General features: G+C 49.7%; 11 protein-coding genes across 11 annotated transcripts; 4 read left to right on the forward strand and 7 right to left on the reverse strand.

Annotated features, from left to right (window-relative positions):
* Nucleotides 1–13: 13 nt before the first annotated feature.
* MIND_00237400 (TPR-like protein) lies at nucleotides 14–1,345 on the forward strand (the record flags this gene model as incomplete). The annotated part of the gene is made up of 5 exons (XM_037359257.1): nucleotides 14–256; nucleotides 305–564; nucleotides 625–803; nucleotides 848–1,098; nucleotides 1,151–1,345. 5 exons carry the CDS (start codon nucleotides 14–16, stop codon nucleotides 1,343–1,345), a joined length of 1,128 nt encoding a protein of 375 aa, XP_037224352.1.
* Nucleotides 1,346–1,453: 108 nt separating this feature from the next.
* MIND_00237500 (uncharacterized protein) lies at nucleotides 1,454–3,088 on the forward strand (the record flags this gene model as incomplete). Its single annotated transcript, XM_037359258.1, has 3 exons — nucleotides 1,454–2,188; nucleotides 2,248–2,942; nucleotides 2,995–3,088. 3 exons carry the CDS (start codon nucleotides 1,454–1,456, stop codon nucleotides 3,086–3,088), a joined length of 1,524 nt encoding a protein of 507 aa, XP_037224353.1.
* A 142-nt stretch (nucleotides 3,089–3,230) lies between these two features.
* MIND_00237600 (Pheromone B alpha 1 receptor) lies at nucleotides 3,231–4,714 on the reverse strand (the record flags this gene model as incomplete). The annotated part of the gene is made up of 3 exons (XM_037359259.1): nucleotides 3,231–4,213; nucleotides 4,266–4,568; nucleotides 4,618–4,714. The coding sequence occupies 3 exons, from the start codon at nucleotides 4,712–4,714 to the stop codon at nucleotides 3,231–3,233; spliced, it is 1,383 nt and encodes a 460-aa protein (XP_037224354.1).
* Nucleotides 4,715–5,192: 478 nt separating this feature from the next.
* Nucleotides 5,193–6,420, reverse strand: MIND_00237700 (Proline racemase; the record flags this gene model as incomplete). Its single annotated transcript, XM_037359260.1, has 3 exons — nucleotides 5,193–6,034; nucleotides 6,084–6,297; nucleotides 6,349–6,420. 3 exons carry the CDS (start codon nucleotides 6,418–6,420, stop codon nucleotides 5,193–5,195), a joined length of 1,128 nt encoding a protein of 375 aa, XP_037224355.1.
* A 129-nt stretch (nucleotides 6,421–6,549) lies between these two features.
* Nucleotides 6,550–7,621, reverse strand: MIND_00237800 (uncharacterized protein; the record flags this gene model as incomplete). Its single annotated transcript, XM_037359261.1, has 6 exons — nucleotides 6,550–6,657; nucleotides 6,710–6,844; nucleotides 6,887–7,110; nucleotides 7,161–7,374; nucleotides 7,421–7,472; nucleotides 7,527–7,621. 6 exons carry the CDS (start codon nucleotides 7,619–7,621, stop codon nucleotides 6,550–6,552), a joined length of 828 nt encoding a protein of 275 aa, XP_037224356.1.
* Nucleotides 7,622–8,039: 418 nt separating this feature from the next.
* MIND_00237900 (uncharacterized protein) lies at nucleotides 8,040–8,595 on the reverse strand (the record flags this gene model as incomplete). Its single annotated transcript, XM_037359262.1, has 3 exons — nucleotides 8,040–8,089; nucleotides 8,139–8,247; nucleotides 8,296–8,595. The coding sequence occupies 3 exons, from the start codon at nucleotides 8,593–8,595 to the stop codon at nucleotides 8,040–8,042; spliced, it is 459 nt and encodes a 152-aa protein (XP_037224357.1).
* A 548-nt stretch (nucleotides 8,596–9,143) lies between these two features.
* On the forward strand, nucleotides 9,144–10,516 carry MIND_00238000 (Calcium/proton exchanger; the record flags this gene model as incomplete). The annotated part of the gene is made up of 8 exons (XM_037359263.1): nucleotides 9,144–9,159; nucleotides 9,210–9,242; nucleotides 9,296–9,840; nucleotides 9,886–9,997; nucleotides 10,047–10,146; nucleotides 10,210–10,261; nucleotides 10,304–10,427; nucleotides 10,479–10,516. The coding sequence occupies 8 exons, from the start codon at nucleotides 9,144–9,146 to the stop codon at nucleotides 10,514–10,516; spliced, it is 1,020 nt and encodes a 339-aa protein (XP_037224358.1).
* A 42-nt stretch (nucleotides 10,517–10,558) lies between these two features.
* On the reverse strand, nucleotides 10,559–11,680 carry MIND_00238100 (uncharacterized protein; the record flags this gene model as incomplete). Its single annotated transcript, XM_037359264.1, has 7 exons — nucleotides 10,559–10,592; nucleotides 10,640–10,708; nucleotides 10,753–11,080; nucleotides 11,130–11,151; nucleotides 11,200–11,206; nucleotides 11,268–11,513; nucleotides 11,565–11,680. The coding sequence occupies 7 exons, from the start codon at nucleotides 11,678–11,680 to the stop codon at nucleotides 10,559–10,561; spliced, it is 822 nt and encodes a 273-aa protein (XP_037224359.1).
* A 163-nt stretch (nucleotides 11,681–11,843) lies between these two features.
* MIND_00238200 (Uridine kinase) lies at nucleotides 11,844–13,858 on the reverse strand (the record flags this gene model as incomplete). Its single annotated transcript, XM_037359265.1, has 10 exons — nucleotides 11,844–11,863; nucleotides 11,910–12,340; nucleotides 12,391–12,419; nucleotides 12,468–12,641; nucleotides 12,691–12,891; nucleotides 12,940–13,101; nucleotides 13,149–13,316; nucleotides 13,367–13,557; nucleotides 13,606–13,738; nucleotides 13,784–13,858. The coding sequence occupies 10 exons, from the start codon at nucleotides 13,856–13,858 to the stop codon at nucleotides 11,844–11,846; spliced, it is 1,584 nt and encodes a 527-aa protein (XP_037224360.1).
* Nucleotides 13,859–13,989: 131 nt separating this feature from the next.
* MIND_00238300 (DUF155 domain-containing protein) lies at nucleotides 13,990–15,811 on the reverse strand (the record flags this gene model as incomplete). The annotated part of the gene is made up of 8 exons (XM_037359266.1): nucleotides 13,990–14,154; nucleotides 14,203–14,318; nucleotides 14,371–14,700; nucleotides 14,736–15,101; nucleotides 15,149–15,303; nucleotides 15,490–15,532; nucleotides 15,585–15,726; nucleotides 15,776–15,811. The coding sequence occupies 8 exons, from the start codon at nucleotides 15,809–15,811 to the stop codon at nucleotides 13,990–13,992; spliced, it is 1,353 nt and encodes a 450-aa protein (XP_037224361.1).
* Nucleotides 15,812–15,887: 76 nt separating this feature from the next.
* Nucleotides 15,888–18,681, forward strand: MIND_00238400 (uncharacterized protein; the record flags this gene model as incomplete). Its single annotated transcript, XM_037359267.1, has 10 exons — nucleotides 15,888–16,054; nucleotides 16,117–16,140; nucleotides 16,218–16,399; nucleotides 16,449–16,568; nucleotides 16,599–16,780; nucleotides 16,826–16,937; nucleotides 16,985–17,043; nucleotides 17,094–17,307; nucleotides 17,360–18,263; nucleotides 18,312–18,681. The coding sequence occupies 10 exons, from the start codon at nucleotides 15,888–15,890 to the stop codon at nucleotides 18,679–18,681; spliced, it is 2,334 nt and encodes a 777-aa protein (XP_037224362.1).
* Between the last annotated feature and the right edge of the window lie 3 nt (nucleotides 18,682–18,684).

Consider the following 18,684-nt stretch of genomic DNA (forward strand, 5'->3'; position numbering starts at 1 on the left):
ATTTCTTTTCGTTATGGGCCGCAACCAGATCAAGAAAAAGATTGCTCTCAAGCCCAAGAAAGTGGAGCAGGCCTCTTCTGGACCTTCAATCCCATCACTTTTGGAAAAAGCGCAATCTCTCATTGTACAATGCGACTACGAACTCGCTCATCGTTTCATTACCCGGATTCTGGAGAAGGACCCTTCTAATATTACTGCCAAAGAAATGCTTGGCGTTGTACAACTCGAGACCGGCGACATCGCTGCTGCGCGAACGGTACGTCTGAAGAAATTCATTCGAAGATGTTCTCATCGTCGCTAACAGACATTTACTGCATTGCTCTCACCTAATTCCTCACCGCCACCACCTTCAGCGCATTTATATCTGGCCCAATTATGCGAAGATGAGCCGCAAGAGGCTTTGCAACACTACCAGGCTGCGATCGAGATACTGATGGTGCAATTGAAGGGAAAAGAACGCGCTCAAGACTTACCTGTGGACGACGAGGCTGAAGTAAAGGGCAATATTGTCCGCGCGTTAATTGGCCAAGTGGAAATATGGATGGATCCATCTTACGATCTTTGGTACGTCTATCATGGCCTGAATGGTGTTCTTGTCAAAAGTAAAAATAAAAATAAAATCAGCTTCGATCCAGCAGCAGAGAAAACATGCGAGGATTTGTTAGCTACGGCACTACAAACCGATCCTGGTAATGCCGAAGCTCTCCAGGCACTTGCCTCTGTCCGCATGTCCCAACAACGACCAGAAGAGGCAAAGGAATGCTTAGAGCAAGCCTGGTCAGCATGGAAGGATCTCGATGCTGGTGCGTATCTCTTAATGCTTAATAGACGCTCTAATATCTGGTAGACGACCCGAAACTCCCGCCGATATCAACGCGGCTTGCTATTGTCAAGCTTTTCCTAGAGCTTGATCTACACTCCCAAGCCCTCCTTGTTTTACATGGAATCATGGCATCTGATGACCAGGAAGTGGAAGCCTGGTATCTTGAAGCCTGGTGCTTCTTTCTCATGTCGGAGCAAGCGAAAGAGAAAGGGGATGAGATCTCATGGAGAGAGCTCGCAACAGACGCGCGAGACTCTCTCGGGACATGTCAAATGGTGAATCAATCCTTCTCATTGGAACCAGTACCTATATCTGACTAATCTATAGCTGCATGAAACAGAAGGCCACCCCGATACTCCACTGTTAGATCATGTGAAGGAACTCATATCAAAACTAGACGCCCTTGGTATAAAACCATCTCCATCTAGGGAAGGGGGTGAAGATGGGGAAGACGAGGGGGAGTGGGAGGATGAGGATGAGGATGAGGATGAGGACGAGGACGAGGATGTCGAGATGGCATAGCCCAAAAAGTACATTAAACTGCCTAATACGGATGACAGCTGTCACGGAGAGAAGTTAACTTTTGCTCTTCCCAACTAATTCCTTCTCCCTGCAAGCGTCTCGATATCCATGGCGCCACCTCGACCAAGCATTAATCTGCAACCCAAACTACGTGTGATTGCATGCGGAACCCTGTTTTACACCCACACCCTCAGCATCCCAACTCATCCAAATCCAACCACTATGCCTGCTGTTCGGGCGCATTCGGTTACCAAGACGCGGGGTGGCTCAGCAAGCACCCTTCTTTCTCTTCTGGGCCAGTTTTCCAACATAGAGACATTCCTCGTCGCGTCTCTCGCCGGCAATGATGAAGGAAGGGCTATCATCAGAGAACTAGAGCGAGAAGGAGTATCAACCCGGTACTGTAAAGTCTGGAAAGCTGCCGGAGTTCCTAGCGCATGGGTATTCGAAGCAGGTACGGTCTCTCGACCTCAAATACCGACCCTGATAACCCTCCAAGCTGACCAGTCGCGAACAATTGTCAATCACAATCCTCTCCCAGATATCACCCACGAAGAATTCGTCAGCTCATTGGGTCCATTACTTGCGCCAGAAAACTTTCCTTCTCCCATCCAATCCCCTGTAACCCCTTTGGCCCCGACTGCTGTTCGGTCAAGGCAACCGTCCACCAATCCAAACACTCCAGCCCCGTTCGACTGGCTGCACTTTGAGGGACGGACGGTGAAGACAACTCTGAGCAATATCACTGGGCTCGACGGTCTTGCCCGTGACCGAAAGTGGCGGAGCCATTGTGTGTTTAGTGTCGATGTTGGTCGAAGTAAAGGCCGTCAAGGCGTAGAAGCGGTGTGAATTTCTCGCATCCTGCCTTTAATTTCCCAGTCTTTGCTGATTTTATCTCATAGCTCATCCCACATGCTGACGTCATCTTCTTGAACAAGCATTATGCGCAAGCTACTTCGCCAACATTTGCGACCAGTCCACGCGCATTTTTGCTATCGCTGACCACGATTGCTCCTGCCCATGCTCTGCTGGTGGCCTACTGGGGTTCTGATGGAGCAGCTGTCCTGTCGTTGCCAACTAAAGAATACTTTCAAAGTTCAGGATGGGTGGAAGAACGGCGCCCGCCCATTCACCGAGCTGCAAGACAAACCGGAGCAGACACTGAATCAGATGCGGGTGACCACTTGTCCGTCCGCAGTGGGAGCGACTTTTGGGCCGGAAGGCATAGTGGATATGCGTCCTCGAGTGCGTTCACTGCCAGCCAGTACCACTACAACAACTCGGAAGGTGGCGACAGTCGTGACCCGACATCGTCACCATTTTCCTCACAAAACGCGGAAACCAGCGGTGGACATGGCAGAACTGGGAGTTCTGAGGATGACCGTGATTCACAAGGGACGGAAATTCCCGAGGAGGAGAGCAATACTGGGGTAATCGACGAAGTTGGAGCGCAGGATGCGTTTGTGGCTGGGATGGTTTATGCGCTCAGTCGTCGCATTCTGCCTGGGGCGCCATATACCCCCTCTGCAACAGCAGAAGACGCATCAGCGGCTCTGGAAGCGGACAAGGGTCGATGGCGATTAGACGAGTGCTTGAGGTACCGTCATTTCAACTTGAAGCCCACCTCACTCATGTTCCTTCCTTATCAGATTTGCCATCGAATTGTCGGGGCGAAAAGCGCGACGAATCAACTGGGAAGGGCTTGGTGCAGAAATGGGCCGTGCAGGCTGGTTTGACCAATGACAAGGGTGGAAGAACAGTGTCATGTTCAAGAGTGCTACCTAGTAATACATTTGTAAGAAGTTTTCCAAGTCAACCCAGACCGTTGAGAGTAATAACGCTATAAAGATATGCTAATGATACAGTGGGTGTTTGTTGAGGGCTTCTATACGATGTCACCAGCGTCCCGCTTTGGGTGCACAACTGCAGGCTCAGGCATGGCAATTGATGTACATCGCAAAGACGACACATCAATTTCCTCCGCGTCTGAGTCACCCGCCAGTGAATCGGTTCTACTCCTGGAAGAGGAAGATTCGACAGGAGACATGCCAATTTCAGACGCGTAGTCTGGGGCAGGTAAAAGCCCACCAACGTCTTGTAGGGAAAGCGTGCCAAATGACTTGGCGCCAGAAAATGTGCCCATCGACTTTTCGTTGTCGTAAGGCAGAGACTCCAGTCCAGAGGACGACGCAAAGGAGTCTACTGATTCGCGTTTCTGAGGCATTCTCCGAACAAACACCGGAAGGCCAGCCCCATTGCCGTTGGATCCCTTCGAGGACAGCATTCCACCGCTGCCGCCCAATGTCGAACTCCCCGCAGTCGACAGTCCAACTCTCCTCGCGACGCTGTTGATAGCGATTTTGTAGTTCTTAATGGCCTCATCCGCAAATCCAAAGAATGCAAAGAAGATAAAGGCACAGAACACGGTTGCCCAGCGAAGTGTCTCGAGACTCGCCACCATGAGTGGGTCTCGGCGCCAGAAATAAGCGGCGATTTGGGAGACGCGGGAGAAATTGGAGTGTGTGTCATCCCACGAAATCCATGGGCTGAGACCGACAACGGAAACGTTGGTATAGAGGACCCAGATACCGAGGGGGATGGTGAAAAGGAGGTCGATCGAGGCAAGCGCCATGAGGCGAACATAGCGGTTGAGATTGAGGTTGGTGTTGGATGAGGAAAGCAGTTCCTTGAACTGGGCGCGGGAGGCGTAGAATGCACGAATGGAAAGAACGCAGTAGACTGCTGAGACGCAGCCAACGAGGATGGGCGGAAGGTGAAAGAGGACTACGGCGACTGGCGTTTCGAAGGTCTCGCCAAGGCAGCCAATGTCCTCAAAAATGTTGTAGCGGTGACCTTGAACGATATATTCTGACCGAATATTAGCCGCTTAGAAGAGGAGGGGTCGATGGATGCAACGTACGGAGAGGAATCTGCAAGAGAGGCAATCCCAGTCCAATCAAGAAGTCAACGATGATAGCCCGGCGCTGCTCCTGCTTCGTCTTGGTCACAGTTTTCACACTGGCGATCTGGTATAGACGACGGTTGATGCAGAGTGACGTAGCGGGGATCGCGAGATTGAAACCGTTCATGAAGTGCGTTGAGATGTCGCACCAGACGGGGGCCCAGTCAAGCATATTATTATGCCAGATGATGGAGTTGACGAAGAGAGTCAGGCAAGCAAGGCCCGTCCAGATCATGTAGAGGCAAGTACCGACATTCCAGGCTACCCGAGAGTCAGACTTGGGAAAAACAAGCAAGAAAAAAAAACATACCTTGCAAATGCCATGGAAGTGGAATGAAACTCAGCACGAAGCCAATGAAGGCAAAGGCGGAGAAGACCCAGTCGGGAGCACCAGCGTAGAAGTACATGCTAGTTCACTTGCGTGCTGTGGTGGGCGCGAGTGCGGGTGGGGGGCGGAGAGCAGCCTACACCGAAAAAATATGTCCCGCGGCCCTTTACATAGACGTTTCCCAATCGGGCGAGTTGTTTGTTATGTGGCCTCGAGGCCACGAAATGTCAGCCTAATGAATTCATGGCGAAGTCTTGGAGAGAAGGGGAGCAAAAGGTGACTTCCTAATCCGGACGAGGATGCTCAATGGGGAGAGGAAATGACATCTATCAGGCACGCGTGACCGGTATTACGTGATGTGTGTGTGTCCGGCAACGGAGCAGAGGGCCGAAAGCCGCTGAAGACGAAAACAGTCTGAAGTTTCGAGAGCGTGTATTGAGGTGGTTCCAACGATCGACTCGAAATCAACCAGATTGATCACGAATCCTGATGATATCTACTAGAAATAGGGAACAAACTTTGGAAAACTAAGATTATCTAAGGAAATGGAGGGAAAACTACATTAAGCCCCCCCTCACAACAAGCCCATCGGCCAGCGAGTCTCCATCTTCGACTATGAAGCTCCCGACACCGGTATAAAATGCACGTCCTTCGACCTTCACCACCACTCCTTCACTTACTCGCTCAATTGCCGTTCCGCGAAACCCCAGACCCGAGCCAACGCTAACGATCGAATGGTATGTCTTACTGTCACCCAAGTGCAGTATGTCCTTCTCGATGGCGAGTGCAACCCGAGCCATGACGCCTGAACCAGTTGGCGAACGGTCGATCTGCTGATCAGCAAAGAAGCAGATACCCAGTTCTTCGTCCGGATCACTCGCGGTTGTGTCCACAACGATGACACCGTACAGAAATCGTAGGTCTTGGTCTGGATGTCGTAAGACATTTTGGTGCAAGTCCGCGACAGTTTTCTTGAGGAGACGTGTGGCGGTGTTGAGCTCTGCCAGTACAGCGTTTTTTAGCCCATGAGGAAAGCCCAGCTCTCGATCTTGCACAATGGCGTAGAAGGCACCACCAAAGGCAACGTCTAGCTTTACTGACTGGGCTGTGAGTTGTGGCCACCTATTATCTGGTGGGATAATGACATCAAAATCAACTTGAGTGCTGTAAGACGGGACACCAAGAAAAGAAACAGAGCTTGAAGTCTCCGCGGAATCGTTTTGTGTTGAAACGTGGACTTGGATGACACCACAGGGTGCATGCAAACGTAGCGCAGTCAATCCCGTCCCTGGGTCGTAAGGTAACTCCTTTCGGCGCGGAAAGACAGTAAAATCATGGGTGTCGATGAGGAAACGGCCGAGTGCAATAGTGGCATGACCACACATCGTCGAGTAGCCCTCTATGAACTGGTTCAAATCTAAATATGAATACAAAGAGCCCAACAATACCGTTATGGCAAAACAGCACCCCGATGTCAGCCTCACCACTTCTTGTCAATTCGGTCTCTTGGACCAAAATCGCGCCATACATCTCTGCGTGTCCTCTTGGCTCGCGCATAAGCTGTTTCCGGAAATTGTCGTGCTTGTTTGCTGCACATCGTCGCTTTTCAAGCAGAGTTTCGCCCTCCAGATGGGGGTAACCGCGGACAACAATCCGTGTAGGCTGACAGTAGCAATATAATTCACTCTGTTAAGGCACAACGCCTGAGCGAACCTCGCCCGAGGTATGCATGTCCACGACTTGGATGGTCTGGTTGAGTTGAACCAAACTTTCGAAGATGTCCATGATGGGAAAGAGCAAGAGTGAACAATTATTATTTTGATCAGAAACGGATAGTTTTGGATTCAATTGGGACAACAATGTCAATAATGGTCCGAAAGTGTGGCTAGTAATACAAGTGTACCAAGTTCGAAGTCAACCTAAACCATTGGAGGAAAGGCATTGGTGTTGTTGCGTATCGCAAGCACCAACAGACAAACTCTTGTCATCCGAGGCATTAGCAGCATCAGCACAGTGGTTATGCTAGAAAAGGACTAAGGACATCGATGAGTTCAAAAGTCACCGATAGACACACCTGCTCTGCGCATGATCTGTTCAGTGCCTCTCCGACCTTATTAAATAGGGATCCAATTCCGTCCACTTGGAACTGATCATTCGCAACTGCAGTCACGGCTGGTGCAGTGAGCCCTCCAAGGGAACCAGTGAATTTCTGTGCCCAGTCAGCTTTCTTTCCTGATGAGGTTACGCATACCTGGAGGCCGGGGTTTGGCGCACTACTACTGCTGCCGCTACTACCACCACTAGGACGCGATGTTGGGATAGGAGGAGGGATTTCGGGGTTAGTATCGTCTGTGTTTGTTGCTGAGGGCTTGCTTAAATCAACAGAAATTGTCGAAAAAGGGCTTTTCCCTGTGGTTGTGGCAACTACTGCCTGACTTGGGGGGCGGGAAAGCGATATGGGTGGAGAGCTTGACACTGTTAATTGTGCATTAGTCGGATTGTTCGAAGTCGACTCTCGCACGTACAAGAAATGGGGGAGAATACGGAGGGCAAAGACGGTAGCGGAGTACTGCTGCTGGGACTGGGCTGGGAAGTCGCTGTTGTTATGAGTGACTCAGAGCTGGTAGTTGAATCTGAGCTCGTGGTTGTGGTTGCTGGGTTGAATCCAACGCAGATAGTGAACGCTGATCCAGTAGGGGTGCTCGTTGCTGCCCCAGAAATGATTACAGTCATCGTTGACTGTTTTCCCTGAGTTCTACTATCAGGAGAACTTGACGATACGAACTTTGGGACTCGGGGACGCATCTCCAATGTGAATGACGCGTGCTCTGACAATTCTAGATGGAGAGATTGGTATAACGGACGAAAAAAAACATTACTGAGGGACTCACTGCCTTCGCGCAATGTTCTCCGGCTCAAATGGAAGACAGAGGACGGACTGTAGAGCAGAGTATAGCAACAGGACGACCCAGAGACCAAGAAGCATAGTAAAGTTGTCGGAAGGAAAGTGGTTGCCGGCAAAGGCGATCAAAACAACTCGACTCCTGGTCGCAAAACGAAGAAAATAGTTTTGAGAGTCGTAGTAGGACCTCAGAAGCGTATTTGGGGGGGGGGGAGGCGTCGAGCGCCATGGATTGGGCGGAGAAGGAAGACAAGCCTTGTGACCACGAGGATCAAAATTACACCCGCGAATGTCAAACACAAAATCTATGGCCTGACTACCAGCCAACCAACCGTATCTGGAGTACAAAAATGAGGTCGAACAGTGAGCTATATTCAGACATGTTGGGAGATGGTATCTGGCCACAACAACTAGCGGTAAAAACCGGGGATCAGTGGGGGGTCCAGTTGCGCCTGGATCTCTCTATTCGATTTGCGACAGCTACACTTTGTTGTACCATGTTTTAGTGGTGGTGTGCTTCCTCCTCCTCGCCCTGGTAGTCTAATTGATAGACTGAGGGAAAGAGTTAACAAAAAAGTAATACTGCTCAGGGTAGCAATACCTGAACCGCATTCCGTGCAGAAACGCTGTCTCTCTTTGGTCAAGTTGAGCCAAATGATATCATGAGAGTCGGCAGGACTTCCGGTGCATCCAATTACACGCAATGGGTCCTGTGAAACTTTGGAATGCAACACTCTTCAGAGCCAATGACCACGCACATTAGACAGAACCATGATGGGGTTTTTTTTCGTTCCAACGCGGCTAGAGTCGAGCGGAGTTTCGTCGAAGACATCTATACCCTCCATTTCTCCTAGGAGCTCGAATCGCTCAAGACCGGTTGCTTGCTCCAAGTCGGTTGGCACTTCGCCAACCTTTCCTCCGGGTCCAAACAGGGAAGGAGCTTTGGGACCATGACCGGATGCGACGCGGAGCGTAGTAGAGAGTGAGCGAAAAGCGGTAGCAGGACGCAAAGCAGGCCGGACGGCAGGACCCGCTGCTTTCAGCGCGGCAAGAAGCATAGCGGTTGATTCAAAAGATGTGGACGTGACACAGCGTCACGGTACTGCAACCTCTCAAGTGCTCTTCAGGCAAATGCGCACCAATAATCGAAGTTTCTGTCTTGGCTGGAACTTACTTCTTGGCTCGTACTTCAATATTCTCATGCTGTTCATCCCAATAGCCTGCATCATCCGTCTCACCCATCCAGACTCGCGTGGTCTTGCGTTCACTTTCTCAGTCTTATCTATGATCCCACTCGTCAAAGTTCACGACATCGCGACAAGAGAGCTAGCAATCCACTTGGGAGGGTCAAAAGCTGGCCTCGTCAATGCAAGTCTGGTAAAACTCTTCCCGCCACCATTATTTCTTTAGCGTTAACTGCATCTGAACAGAGTAATATGTGCTGTTTCCATCGGTTGTTTTTTTACACTCACTAAACCGTGAAAAGAGTTGAGATGATTGTTGCGATCAGTGCTCTCCGAAAGTGTGAACTTCGGGTGGTTCAATCCTCTTGTAGGTCACTAAACTGTCCCCAAAACCAGACACTAATGATGCAGTAATCGGGTCAATGCTTAGCAAACTGTGTGCGCGTCCAGAAAATCAAGGTTACCTTGCTCGTTGACTTGTTTCCCAGTGCTCGTGCTTGGTTTATGTCTTCTGGCAGGAGGTATACGCTTCTCTGAGCAAGGTTTTGACCCTAGTATGTTATGTCTCAATCAGTGAAATTCGCCAATCTCTCTGTAGCTGCCACTCAAATTCACTCTTCGTTGCTCTCTCTCGGGGTTGGCGTCGTATTGCTACCAGCGGCATATCACTTCGCGTTGAAAGACAACTCCGACATCGCAGTGCAACTTCAAATGACCAATATCCTCAAGATGAGTCGCGGCGTGTCGATCATACTGCTCTCGCTCTACGGCTTTTACCTTTTCTTCCAACTCTATTCACACACGCACTTATATCAAGACGCCAAGAACAGAAGTGAAACTCTCCACAGAAAGCATTCACTCGAACATTTCCGAACCACAAGCATACCACCTCCTCGAAACATATATTCTGCATCAAATTACTCAGAGACTATTCTTCCAATCCTCGTCTCAGGTAATCGTGCTGAAGGAGGTGTCCCTCTCTCCCGCGACGACACCTTGGTCAACACTCGCAGTAACGACGGTTTTCAAGAGACAGTAGAACATCCTGAAGCTCTCCGGAGGCAAGAACCGCAACTTAGTATCATCCTGACACTAGCTATCTTGATAATTATCACTATGGTAGGTCCAATGAATGCTTGACTGCCTTTTGTTAACTTGAACCAGGCTGTTACGTACACCGCCGACCACCTTGTTGAGGCCATGGACAGCATATCCACTACTATTCCGAAGCCATATGTTGCGTTGATCATTCTTCCGACAGTGAGTTCAATAGCAGGTTCTCTAGTCTTTCGGTTTCTGTATCGCGTTCAATATCGTCGTCTCAGAATGTCTCACGGCTATCAACGCCTCCGCTAAAGACGAGCTGAATTTCGCGCTTTCAGTAGCTGTGGGGTCAACAATCCAAACTGCACTCTTCGTCATCCCGTAAGTGCGACTCTTGACTCCCTTATCATGTCGATCACATGGCAGGTTTATGATCGTACTCAGCTGGGTTATGGCTAAACCTCTCTCGTTGTTGATTGATCCTTTCGAAAGCCTGGTGAGTTCCAAGCATTTGCTTCCTTGTCGCACTAACAATTAGGTTCTCTATATCTCTGTGCAAGTTGTGGCCAGCGTCGTGAGCGACGGCAAGTCCAATTACCTCGAGGGCTTGGTGCTCTTTTGTACTTGGTGTATCATTTCAGTCAGTTTCTGGTTCTACCCCGGTCTGTTCATATTGATGCTGGAGTCAAACCAAGCTGACGATCGCCATGTAGCATGGAATCTCAATGCGGAGTCAATCTGCAAGACATGACTAATCGAACGTATTATTAGATGGGAGGTATTTCCGGCTTCGTCAGTAGCTTGGTATGCCGTTGGTTTCGTTGTAACTAATGAATATGAGACGTAAAACCACCTCACTTGAATTCCAACGCACGTCAGACCCGGGTTTGGGATGATAGGCAACTCGTTGGGAAAACTCGCATTCAAAAGATCAGCGACCATTCTATATGCCAGGTTAGTTATCGCACAAAGCTTGGTTCATCTTACCGTCCAAAAACAATGGTTCCGTTCGTGTTCAAATGTGTGTTGTCATCTGGTGTTCGATTCAGGCGATGGGAAGCGTCAGGACCTAGTTTGGTGCAGTAGGTGATAGAGGTCGAATGAAGGTCAATCAGGTGTGTCCCAAGTTGCTGTGAAATGAGAATCGTCTCGTCGGCCCATGGCCCCAAGAGGTCCTGTATAGTTCCATTGGCAAAGAAAGTGCGGCGAGTAAGGCTTGTGACGAGGACGGGTTCAGCGCCAAGAGTGCGAATCTGGTTAACCATGACGGTGAGATTGGCACCCATCGACTCTGGGGGTGCGATTTTCATGTCGTCTGTCAATGGTTCACTTCTTTTAACGGTAAAGAGACCATTCAAGCTTACTATGTCCAAACTGGATCGTCACCTACTTGGTGTTAGGATTAGCTCAGACTGCATGAACGAGCAGACGAACCAATGTTCTGACCACCAAAAGAATTTATAGTAAGCTGGCTTATGTATAAGACGGCGAGAAAAACGCACCTTCTTCCAGCAGCCACTTGCTCCTGGATATTCGCAACTAGCAACGGTAAATTCGGGGTGAACTCATGGATGTGATGAAACCAAGAACCAGAGATGTTCCAGCTACCATCTGCGACAAAAGACCCAGTCGTAGCCCCATTTTTTGCCGTGTTGATGCACGGTGTGTCCGGTGCAAGAGAAGATGGCGTGTTGTTGTAGGAGGAGCCACAAAACCCGTTTCCCCACCCACCAGAATTTACTGTGGTTCTGGAGTCGCGTTATTGGATTGACATCGTCTCAGTGAATTCGAAAGCTTACCCATTGGCAGTGGTGCTGTCACCAACCAGCACAAATGCGGTCGGAGTGCCAGGTTGGAACGCGAAGACAACAGGAAGCAACAGAAACAAGACTGAGGTACACAACTGGCGCAACATTGACACGACGAAAATGAGGCATTCTGGAGCCTTTAAAGGGCGATGAGCCGGTCACGCGGGTGGAATGGCGCGGACCGCGATCAGGAAAGAAGGTGAACGGTCCGGAGGAAATGACTTTTCGGCGTTTGTTTGATCACATGATCGCGTAGACTATCTAATCAAATCACAGATAATAGCGATCGCCTAGTTGCAAGATTAGATAATGCGACTCTTCAGATCGAGAACGGACCTATTTGTCCCAACCCCGGAAGCATAGCCCAAACTTGCCTGCCATCTTGCCCTTGGTAGCTGTCAAGCCATCCTTCTTGCATCGCATCGTCCACACCGCCTGTTACAATCTTGATTCGAGGGAAAGCGCGCCGTAAGATGGAGATCCCGCCACCTCGGGCGACAAGGAAGGTGACGAATATAATGTGTTCTTGCTTAACACCATGGTCCAGCAAAACTCTGATGGCCATAAAAGCAGCAGCGCCAGTACCAATTTGCGCGTCTAACAGGAAGACAAAGGCTTCTTCAGCTAGATGCCGCTGTCTGACGCAAACAGGGAGCATAACATGAAGCATCAAAGGTTCACCGTGCTCTCCATGAGATTGAACAAGCAAGGAGCCCATGGGAACATTGTTGAACACGCGTCTGAAACCTCGTTCCAGCGCGCCACCACTTGAAAAGACATGAGGGACTAAGGAGATGAAAGGAACGGCAGCACGTACGATCGTAGAATTGACACCCCACAAACGTGCTACCGCGATTTCAGTGAGATTTGGTATCGTCCGAAGACAAAACATACCTTTGCACTCATGGTCGTGCCCGCAAATGACGCTTCAGTAGGAGTTATCACTGATTTATCGGCGTAGGGTAGAAATTGTAGGGCGTGCTCGACGAGAATAGTCGATAGGCGATCCACAAAAAAGATAAAGTCTTGTCGACTGCTTGTTTTGGAACGAAGGATAGTGAAAATACCCTGAAAGACGTCAGTGAACTGACATTCAACGCAACAGCTACAGGACGACCTCAAGTTGTCGTGTCTTTGGCATCACCGTCAATTGAAGCTCTTCAAGAGTGGATTCCGGAAATTTTTTCCCGGAAGGACTCTGATATAAGTGTGGAATAGCCATTTTGGGACGGAAGTGATTCGCTCGCTCATGCAATTTGCGCTGAATATGGGTGCATATAAGTTCGATCGCGACTTGGTTATTGGAGCCAGGAACTATCTTGAGAAATTATTGGTGGAGAGCAGTTAGCAAGAAGTCGAGGCTTACGATATCAGCATGTCGCTGAGAAGGAAGGACATAGTTGTCGTAGGCTGGCTTGACGAAGCGCAAGTATTGCTCCAGTATTCCGTCTACACTACGCCCGCGCTCAGCAACATCACGCTTGAGTCTGCGTGCCAGCATTAAGTCTGAGTCGCATTGAACGAATAACTGGAGCGACGTGAAACAAGGAGGCTCTGAAGGTAAGAAACACAGACCTTGAGATCGTACAAGTCACGTAGTTTAGAGTCTTGCAGGGCCATTATGCCTTCCGTGATGATGATAGCGGCCCCATATAGGTATTTGCCCTCCTCTTCCCGCTGATGTGTCGTGAAAGAATAGACCGGAATATTTGACTGCTTGCACTCTTTCAAATCTTTAAGACACTTGAGAGCTTGGATTATAAGGAACACATCGCGACACCGCGCTAGCGTACCGCGGAAAAGAGGTCCATGTCAATTGAGTTAGGATGGTCAAAGTCGAAAAGATTTGCATGGGCGATTGCGAGCTCCTCTGGAGTGTGCTTCTTATAGAATGAATCTTGACTGAGGATTATAACTGAGGGTATGGAGCCTAAAGAGCGAACGATTTGACGCGCAACATGTGTCTTGCCACTGCCAGAGCCGCCTAGTTTGTGTGTCAAAGCCGTGTTCAATTTACGCAATTGCCACGCACCAGCTATTCCGACCACAAACGCGTCGGAAATACGATTCCCAGCTTCATCGTACCACGGAGGGCGCCCATGTGACACGAGGACAGTATTCTTTTTTATTTGCAGGCCGGTGGTATCTAGTTTGGGGGGCATTGTCTAGCGGCGAGAGGCACGACGTTCAAGCAAGTTGATGTGACAGACCTTAGACTCTTGGATCCACTTCAAGTTCAACGTGTGACTACTTACAACTAAACCCTCCCAGTCAGACTCTGTCATGAGTGGAGGTGGTATATTATACAGATCCTTTGACTAGGCTACAATCGTCTCAACGTGTGACTACTTACAACTAAACCCTCCCAGTCAGACTCTGTCATGAGTGGAGGTGGTATATTATACAGATCCTTTGACTAGGCTACAATGTGATTAGAATAGTGTCGCGATTTGTCTTGTTCATGTTGCACTGGTGCGCCTGTGAACATTTCCCATAGTTCCGGTCCGTCGCGGATGAGAGCAATAACGACCTCAACGGCGATCAAAGCAATGATAACCAATTCCATGCTATGCGTGGACGACTGGCAGAAACGGTCAGCGGGTTAAAGGATCACAAAAGACTCGCCAACTTCTGTTAAGAGTTGTCGGAGGACCGACTGAGCCTCTGCTGCATAGGTGATCTTGTCATTGACCGAGTCTGTCCGAACGCCAACGTCTAATGCCTTGCTGACGGAGTTGAAGTATTCTGGTATCATCGGACTTGATCAGAGGTTACTCGATGTAAGGCGCTGACATACTTTCCAGCTCAGGTTCGGTCCAGTAAAAGTCGGGTACGTCGCTAAAGTTTTCGTGGTTCAGGTTCAAGCCTTGACGAAACTTCATCAACTCTCCCAGCTTCTTAACCAGAGCTAAACGAGACATCTGGGGCTTGCCAGTTTGGGCAAGGGAGTGAGGGAGCAACGCCATAGACGACAGATATTCGTCCAACGACACTTCCAGTGCGGATAACGCCGTTGAGCGGGAAAGAGCTTGCGAGAAAGCGTAGCGCGCAAATAATGTTTCCGGCGGAAACACCATAGATGGAAGAGGTGTGGGTGGAGCAACTTCATTCAAAGTTGGGCCCTGTCCTAGGATAATTAAGTCGCCTTGTAGTCGGGTTGACCTTCGTCACAGATTAGTGGCCGTTTGGATTGTAAGAAAAGAAAAGCACTGAACTCGCTGGGATCGACAACAAATTCAAGCTCTTCTGTCTCCGGAGCTTTGAGTGGCGCTATTTCGACACCAGGAACACGTCCAATGACTTCCATTGTGAAACGGTGTGCATCATCCTCGTCCAGACCCCAGCAGACAACGCTACCGTTTCCGAAAACGAATACTTCCCCCTCTTTGCCTTGACTCGTCGTCCAACGAGATACCCACCATGCATCATAGAGCTTCTGCGCATTCAAAGAAAGGCCGTTCTGGCTACGAAGGCGAGAAAGTAGATAACGTTCGGCCGTTGCCAGAGTCGAAACGGGCTGAATGCTGCCTTTCGACAGTAAGGTAAGACCGAGACGCGAAAATGGGTTGGCGCACTTCTGGTTGGCGTTGGGTTGGCACGGATGGGCAATGATTCAGAGGCCGAACGACGCAACGGCGTAGTTGATTTCCGAGGTTTTTTATTGTCATCGACAATGTCTTGTGAAGTTGCTGGGGTAGCAAAGGCGCGCGTATATGGGTGAAGAGTGCATCTGAAAAACGGTGCTCGTCTTGCCAGGGTCCACATATGCCGGTGCGACGCGTCAAGAGGCAAGAAAGTTGTCGTGACAATTCAATTCCGGCAGGTCATTCCTCTATAGTCTCTCGTTTCAATATTACAATGACTCTGCTATAGCAAATAGCTTTTCAGTCTCTCCAATTCAACTCTCAACTCTCACTCGTCTTCGAAACCGTGCACTGGTCTGCGTGGGCGGTTGGGTACTAGTGTGTTGAATGAGTATAAGCAAGCCAAAGAGTATGCAGAGCAACGGACGAGGGTAAGAAAGGGGGATAGGTTCGGCAGGCTTGTAGCCAAGTTGTTCCTTGAGTGGAGGCACAGTGACTAGAAGAGCTGGACCGATGAGGCCAATCACACAAGAGTAGAAGATAACGGGGCTTTCATGCGCGTGCCGTTGCTAAATTTCGATGAGAAGCAAACTCCAGGTAAAGGTAATGGCGACGAACGAGCACACGGTAAGAGGCCCGGAATACGCTACTCATCGTGCGAAGCGACGGTGTTGGCTGAAGGGTGTGTGTGTGTGACAAGTGACTCCGGAATTCACTCTCGACGACCACCATGTCTATGGAAGAGAGCATCAGCTTGGAAGAGACCAACAAGATCCGTATATCACTCGGTCTGAAACCTCTCACCGACGATGGAGCTCCTGTAGACAACAAGGAGAAGACGGCCGAAGATAATTACGCTAAACGACGCGAAACGGAGGCCAAAGAACGAGAGTCAAAGTAACACAGGTTCGCCCTCTGCTTGTTCCAGGATTCTCTGACGCCCTTCTTCCTGTTCACAGGAAAACTCAGGAGCGTCTTGCAAAGTAAGTTGCACATTCCTTAATCCCCAACCAACCGTTTCATCCACCAAGGCCAATGTGTTCACAACCATTTTCGACAGAATAAAAAATCGACGGGAACTCAATGCGTCACTTCAAGGCACAACTCTCGGTGACCCAGAGGGCGACGAGGATACGCTCAAATGGGTCAAGAAGAGCAAGAAACGAGAGAAGGAACTTGCAAAAAAACGGCAGCAGGAGTTGGAAAATATGGACCAGATGTTTCAAGCCGAGTACACAGAACGTGCGTCTCCGAAACTAACTGGGCCATATCGTTTCTTATTCTTGTTCAGGTGATTTAGAAGGCTTGAAGGTTAGCCATGACTTCGAAGACTTAGGCGAAGGAGATGCTCGCATACTCACCCTAAAAGATAGTCGCATTCTTGACAATGAAGGCTCGTGTTGTTTGCCCGGTCTTTCGGTCTGACTGATGTATTCTATAGAGGATGAGCTGCAAAATGTGGAGATGGCGGAAGCAGAGCGTACCAAGAAAAACAAGGAGTTGAAGATAAAGAAACGCGACTATACCGGGTACGATGACGAAGAGTTTACTCCTGGCCAAGAAGGGATGAAACGGTCCGTTCTGTCCAAGTATGATGAAGACATCAATGGCGCCGGGGAAACTGTAGGCAAACGAGCTGGCCACTCGCTCTTACTCATTTCTTCTCAGGGTTTTCGACTAGGCAGCTCAACACAGCAGACCCGAGCAGTCAAGCTAGAGGAACAGAAGCACCTGGCTGCGGCAGCTGTGAACAAATCCCTTCTGTCTATTGACTACACCAGTGAAGTTCCTCCAAATATGTGTCAACCATTACTGATTATGTGGCAGAGACCTTCCTGGACACTGATTACCTCAAGGAAGGTGATGTCGGTTTTAAAAAACCCAAGGTTGGTAGCGTGTTTACGCCAGTGTTCCAACTACTAATTTTAGGATACAGAATAAGAAAAAACGCTCTTCCCGTAGGGTACCGGAGAATGAATTAGCGACAGAGGACTCAATGGAGGTCGACCAAAAGCCCGTTGTACCGCGGGAACGCAACTTGGACACAAATTTTGTGGACGATGATGAACTCCAGGCTGCATTGGCTCGGTCTCGGAAGGCAAAGTTGCACAAGGCTAATAAAATGACTCCTGAGCAACTGGCTCAAAAATGTACGTCTTTTTTGCGCCTTTGCACTGTTCCTTTTTCTTACTTGCCCCATAGTGGCTGAGCAACGGGTGCACGAGGAAAGTCGAGAAATAGTCAAGATTGAAGATGAGCCAATGGAGCGTTCTGATGCTCTCGTTTTTGATGACACATCGGAGTTTATTCGTGCTGTCGGAAACAACCCAGTTCCTGTTGAACGGGAGGTGAAGGAAACGAAGGCGCCGTCGCGGTCACGAGATGTTTCCATGGCTCCTGGAGACGAAGCCATTGACGAACTGGAGGCTGGGGAGGTAGAGATGAAAGAGGAAGACGATGAGATGCAGGACGATGCGGCCATCCTCGATGCGATAGAAAACCTGATGAAAACTGTGGAAGCTGAACAAGCGGATTCAAAGGCGGCGGAGGCAATTATGGGCACGGCCTCAGAACAAACCTTCAGGTCGGGTCTAGGCGGGACGCTCAACATTTTGCGACAACAAGGCCTTCTTGCGAAGCCCGACTCGGAGCTAATGGAGCGCGAGAAGGTTCAGACGGATCGTGACCGTTGGCTTGCAGAGCAAAGACGCGCTATAGAGCGCAGGGAAACAGAGAAGTGGCAGTCACGTGGACAAGCAAAAGACCAGGCAACACGAGAGATGATGAATAGGCAACGGGAGCAGGCAGAGATTCGCGAAACGGTCGACCTGTTCAAAAATTACAAGCCGGACGTGAACTTGGTGTACTACGATGAGCACGGGCGTGCTCTTACGCCAAAGGAAACCTGGAAGGCGTTGTCACATCGATTCCATGGCAAGGGGTCGGGGAAAATGAAGACCGAAAAGCGGCTGAAGCGAATTCAAGAGGAGCAAAAACAGGCTGCCATGTCAAGCGGTGATACGCCATTGAGTATGACAAAAGCCTTTCAAATGCGACAGGAAAAGCTTGGTCAAGCTCATATGGTTTTGTCGGTGGGCAACCGAGGGTGCGTAAGCGGGTCTACTCTGACGAATGCGACTGACTTGGAGTTCAGGACGGTGCCCCAAGCGGCCGAATTTCTTGACGCGCATCCACTCTCTAAATCGAGCAAGTCCATGGGGCCCTCAAAGGGCAAGCAGAAGAAAGAGAGCAAGAATGTGACGACAACGGACCCCGGTTTTATGACTGTCCCTGCACCTCAAGTACTCTCATCTGCTAGTGCCAGTCCCGTGCCATCTGGCTTCAACTCAACAGGCTCCCCCGCTCCAAAGCCAGGATTTTCACGAATTTCGTCTGTTGTGGATGCACCTTCATCCCTAGCCTCCTCCGACAGCATTGAACGGTCCAAAGTCACCATTGGGTTTGCGGCGAAGAGGAAAGCGACCGAAGAAGCACCAGGTTCACCTGCCAGTAAACGACGTTGATTT

Source organism: Mycena indigotica, assembly GCF_014461135.1.
Source record: "Mycena indigotica strain 171206Taipei chromosome Unknown Mind.scaff0002, whole genome shotgun sequence".
NCBI lineage: Eukaryota > Fungi > Basidiomycota > Agaricomycetes > Agaricales > Mycenaceae > Mycena > Mycena indigotica.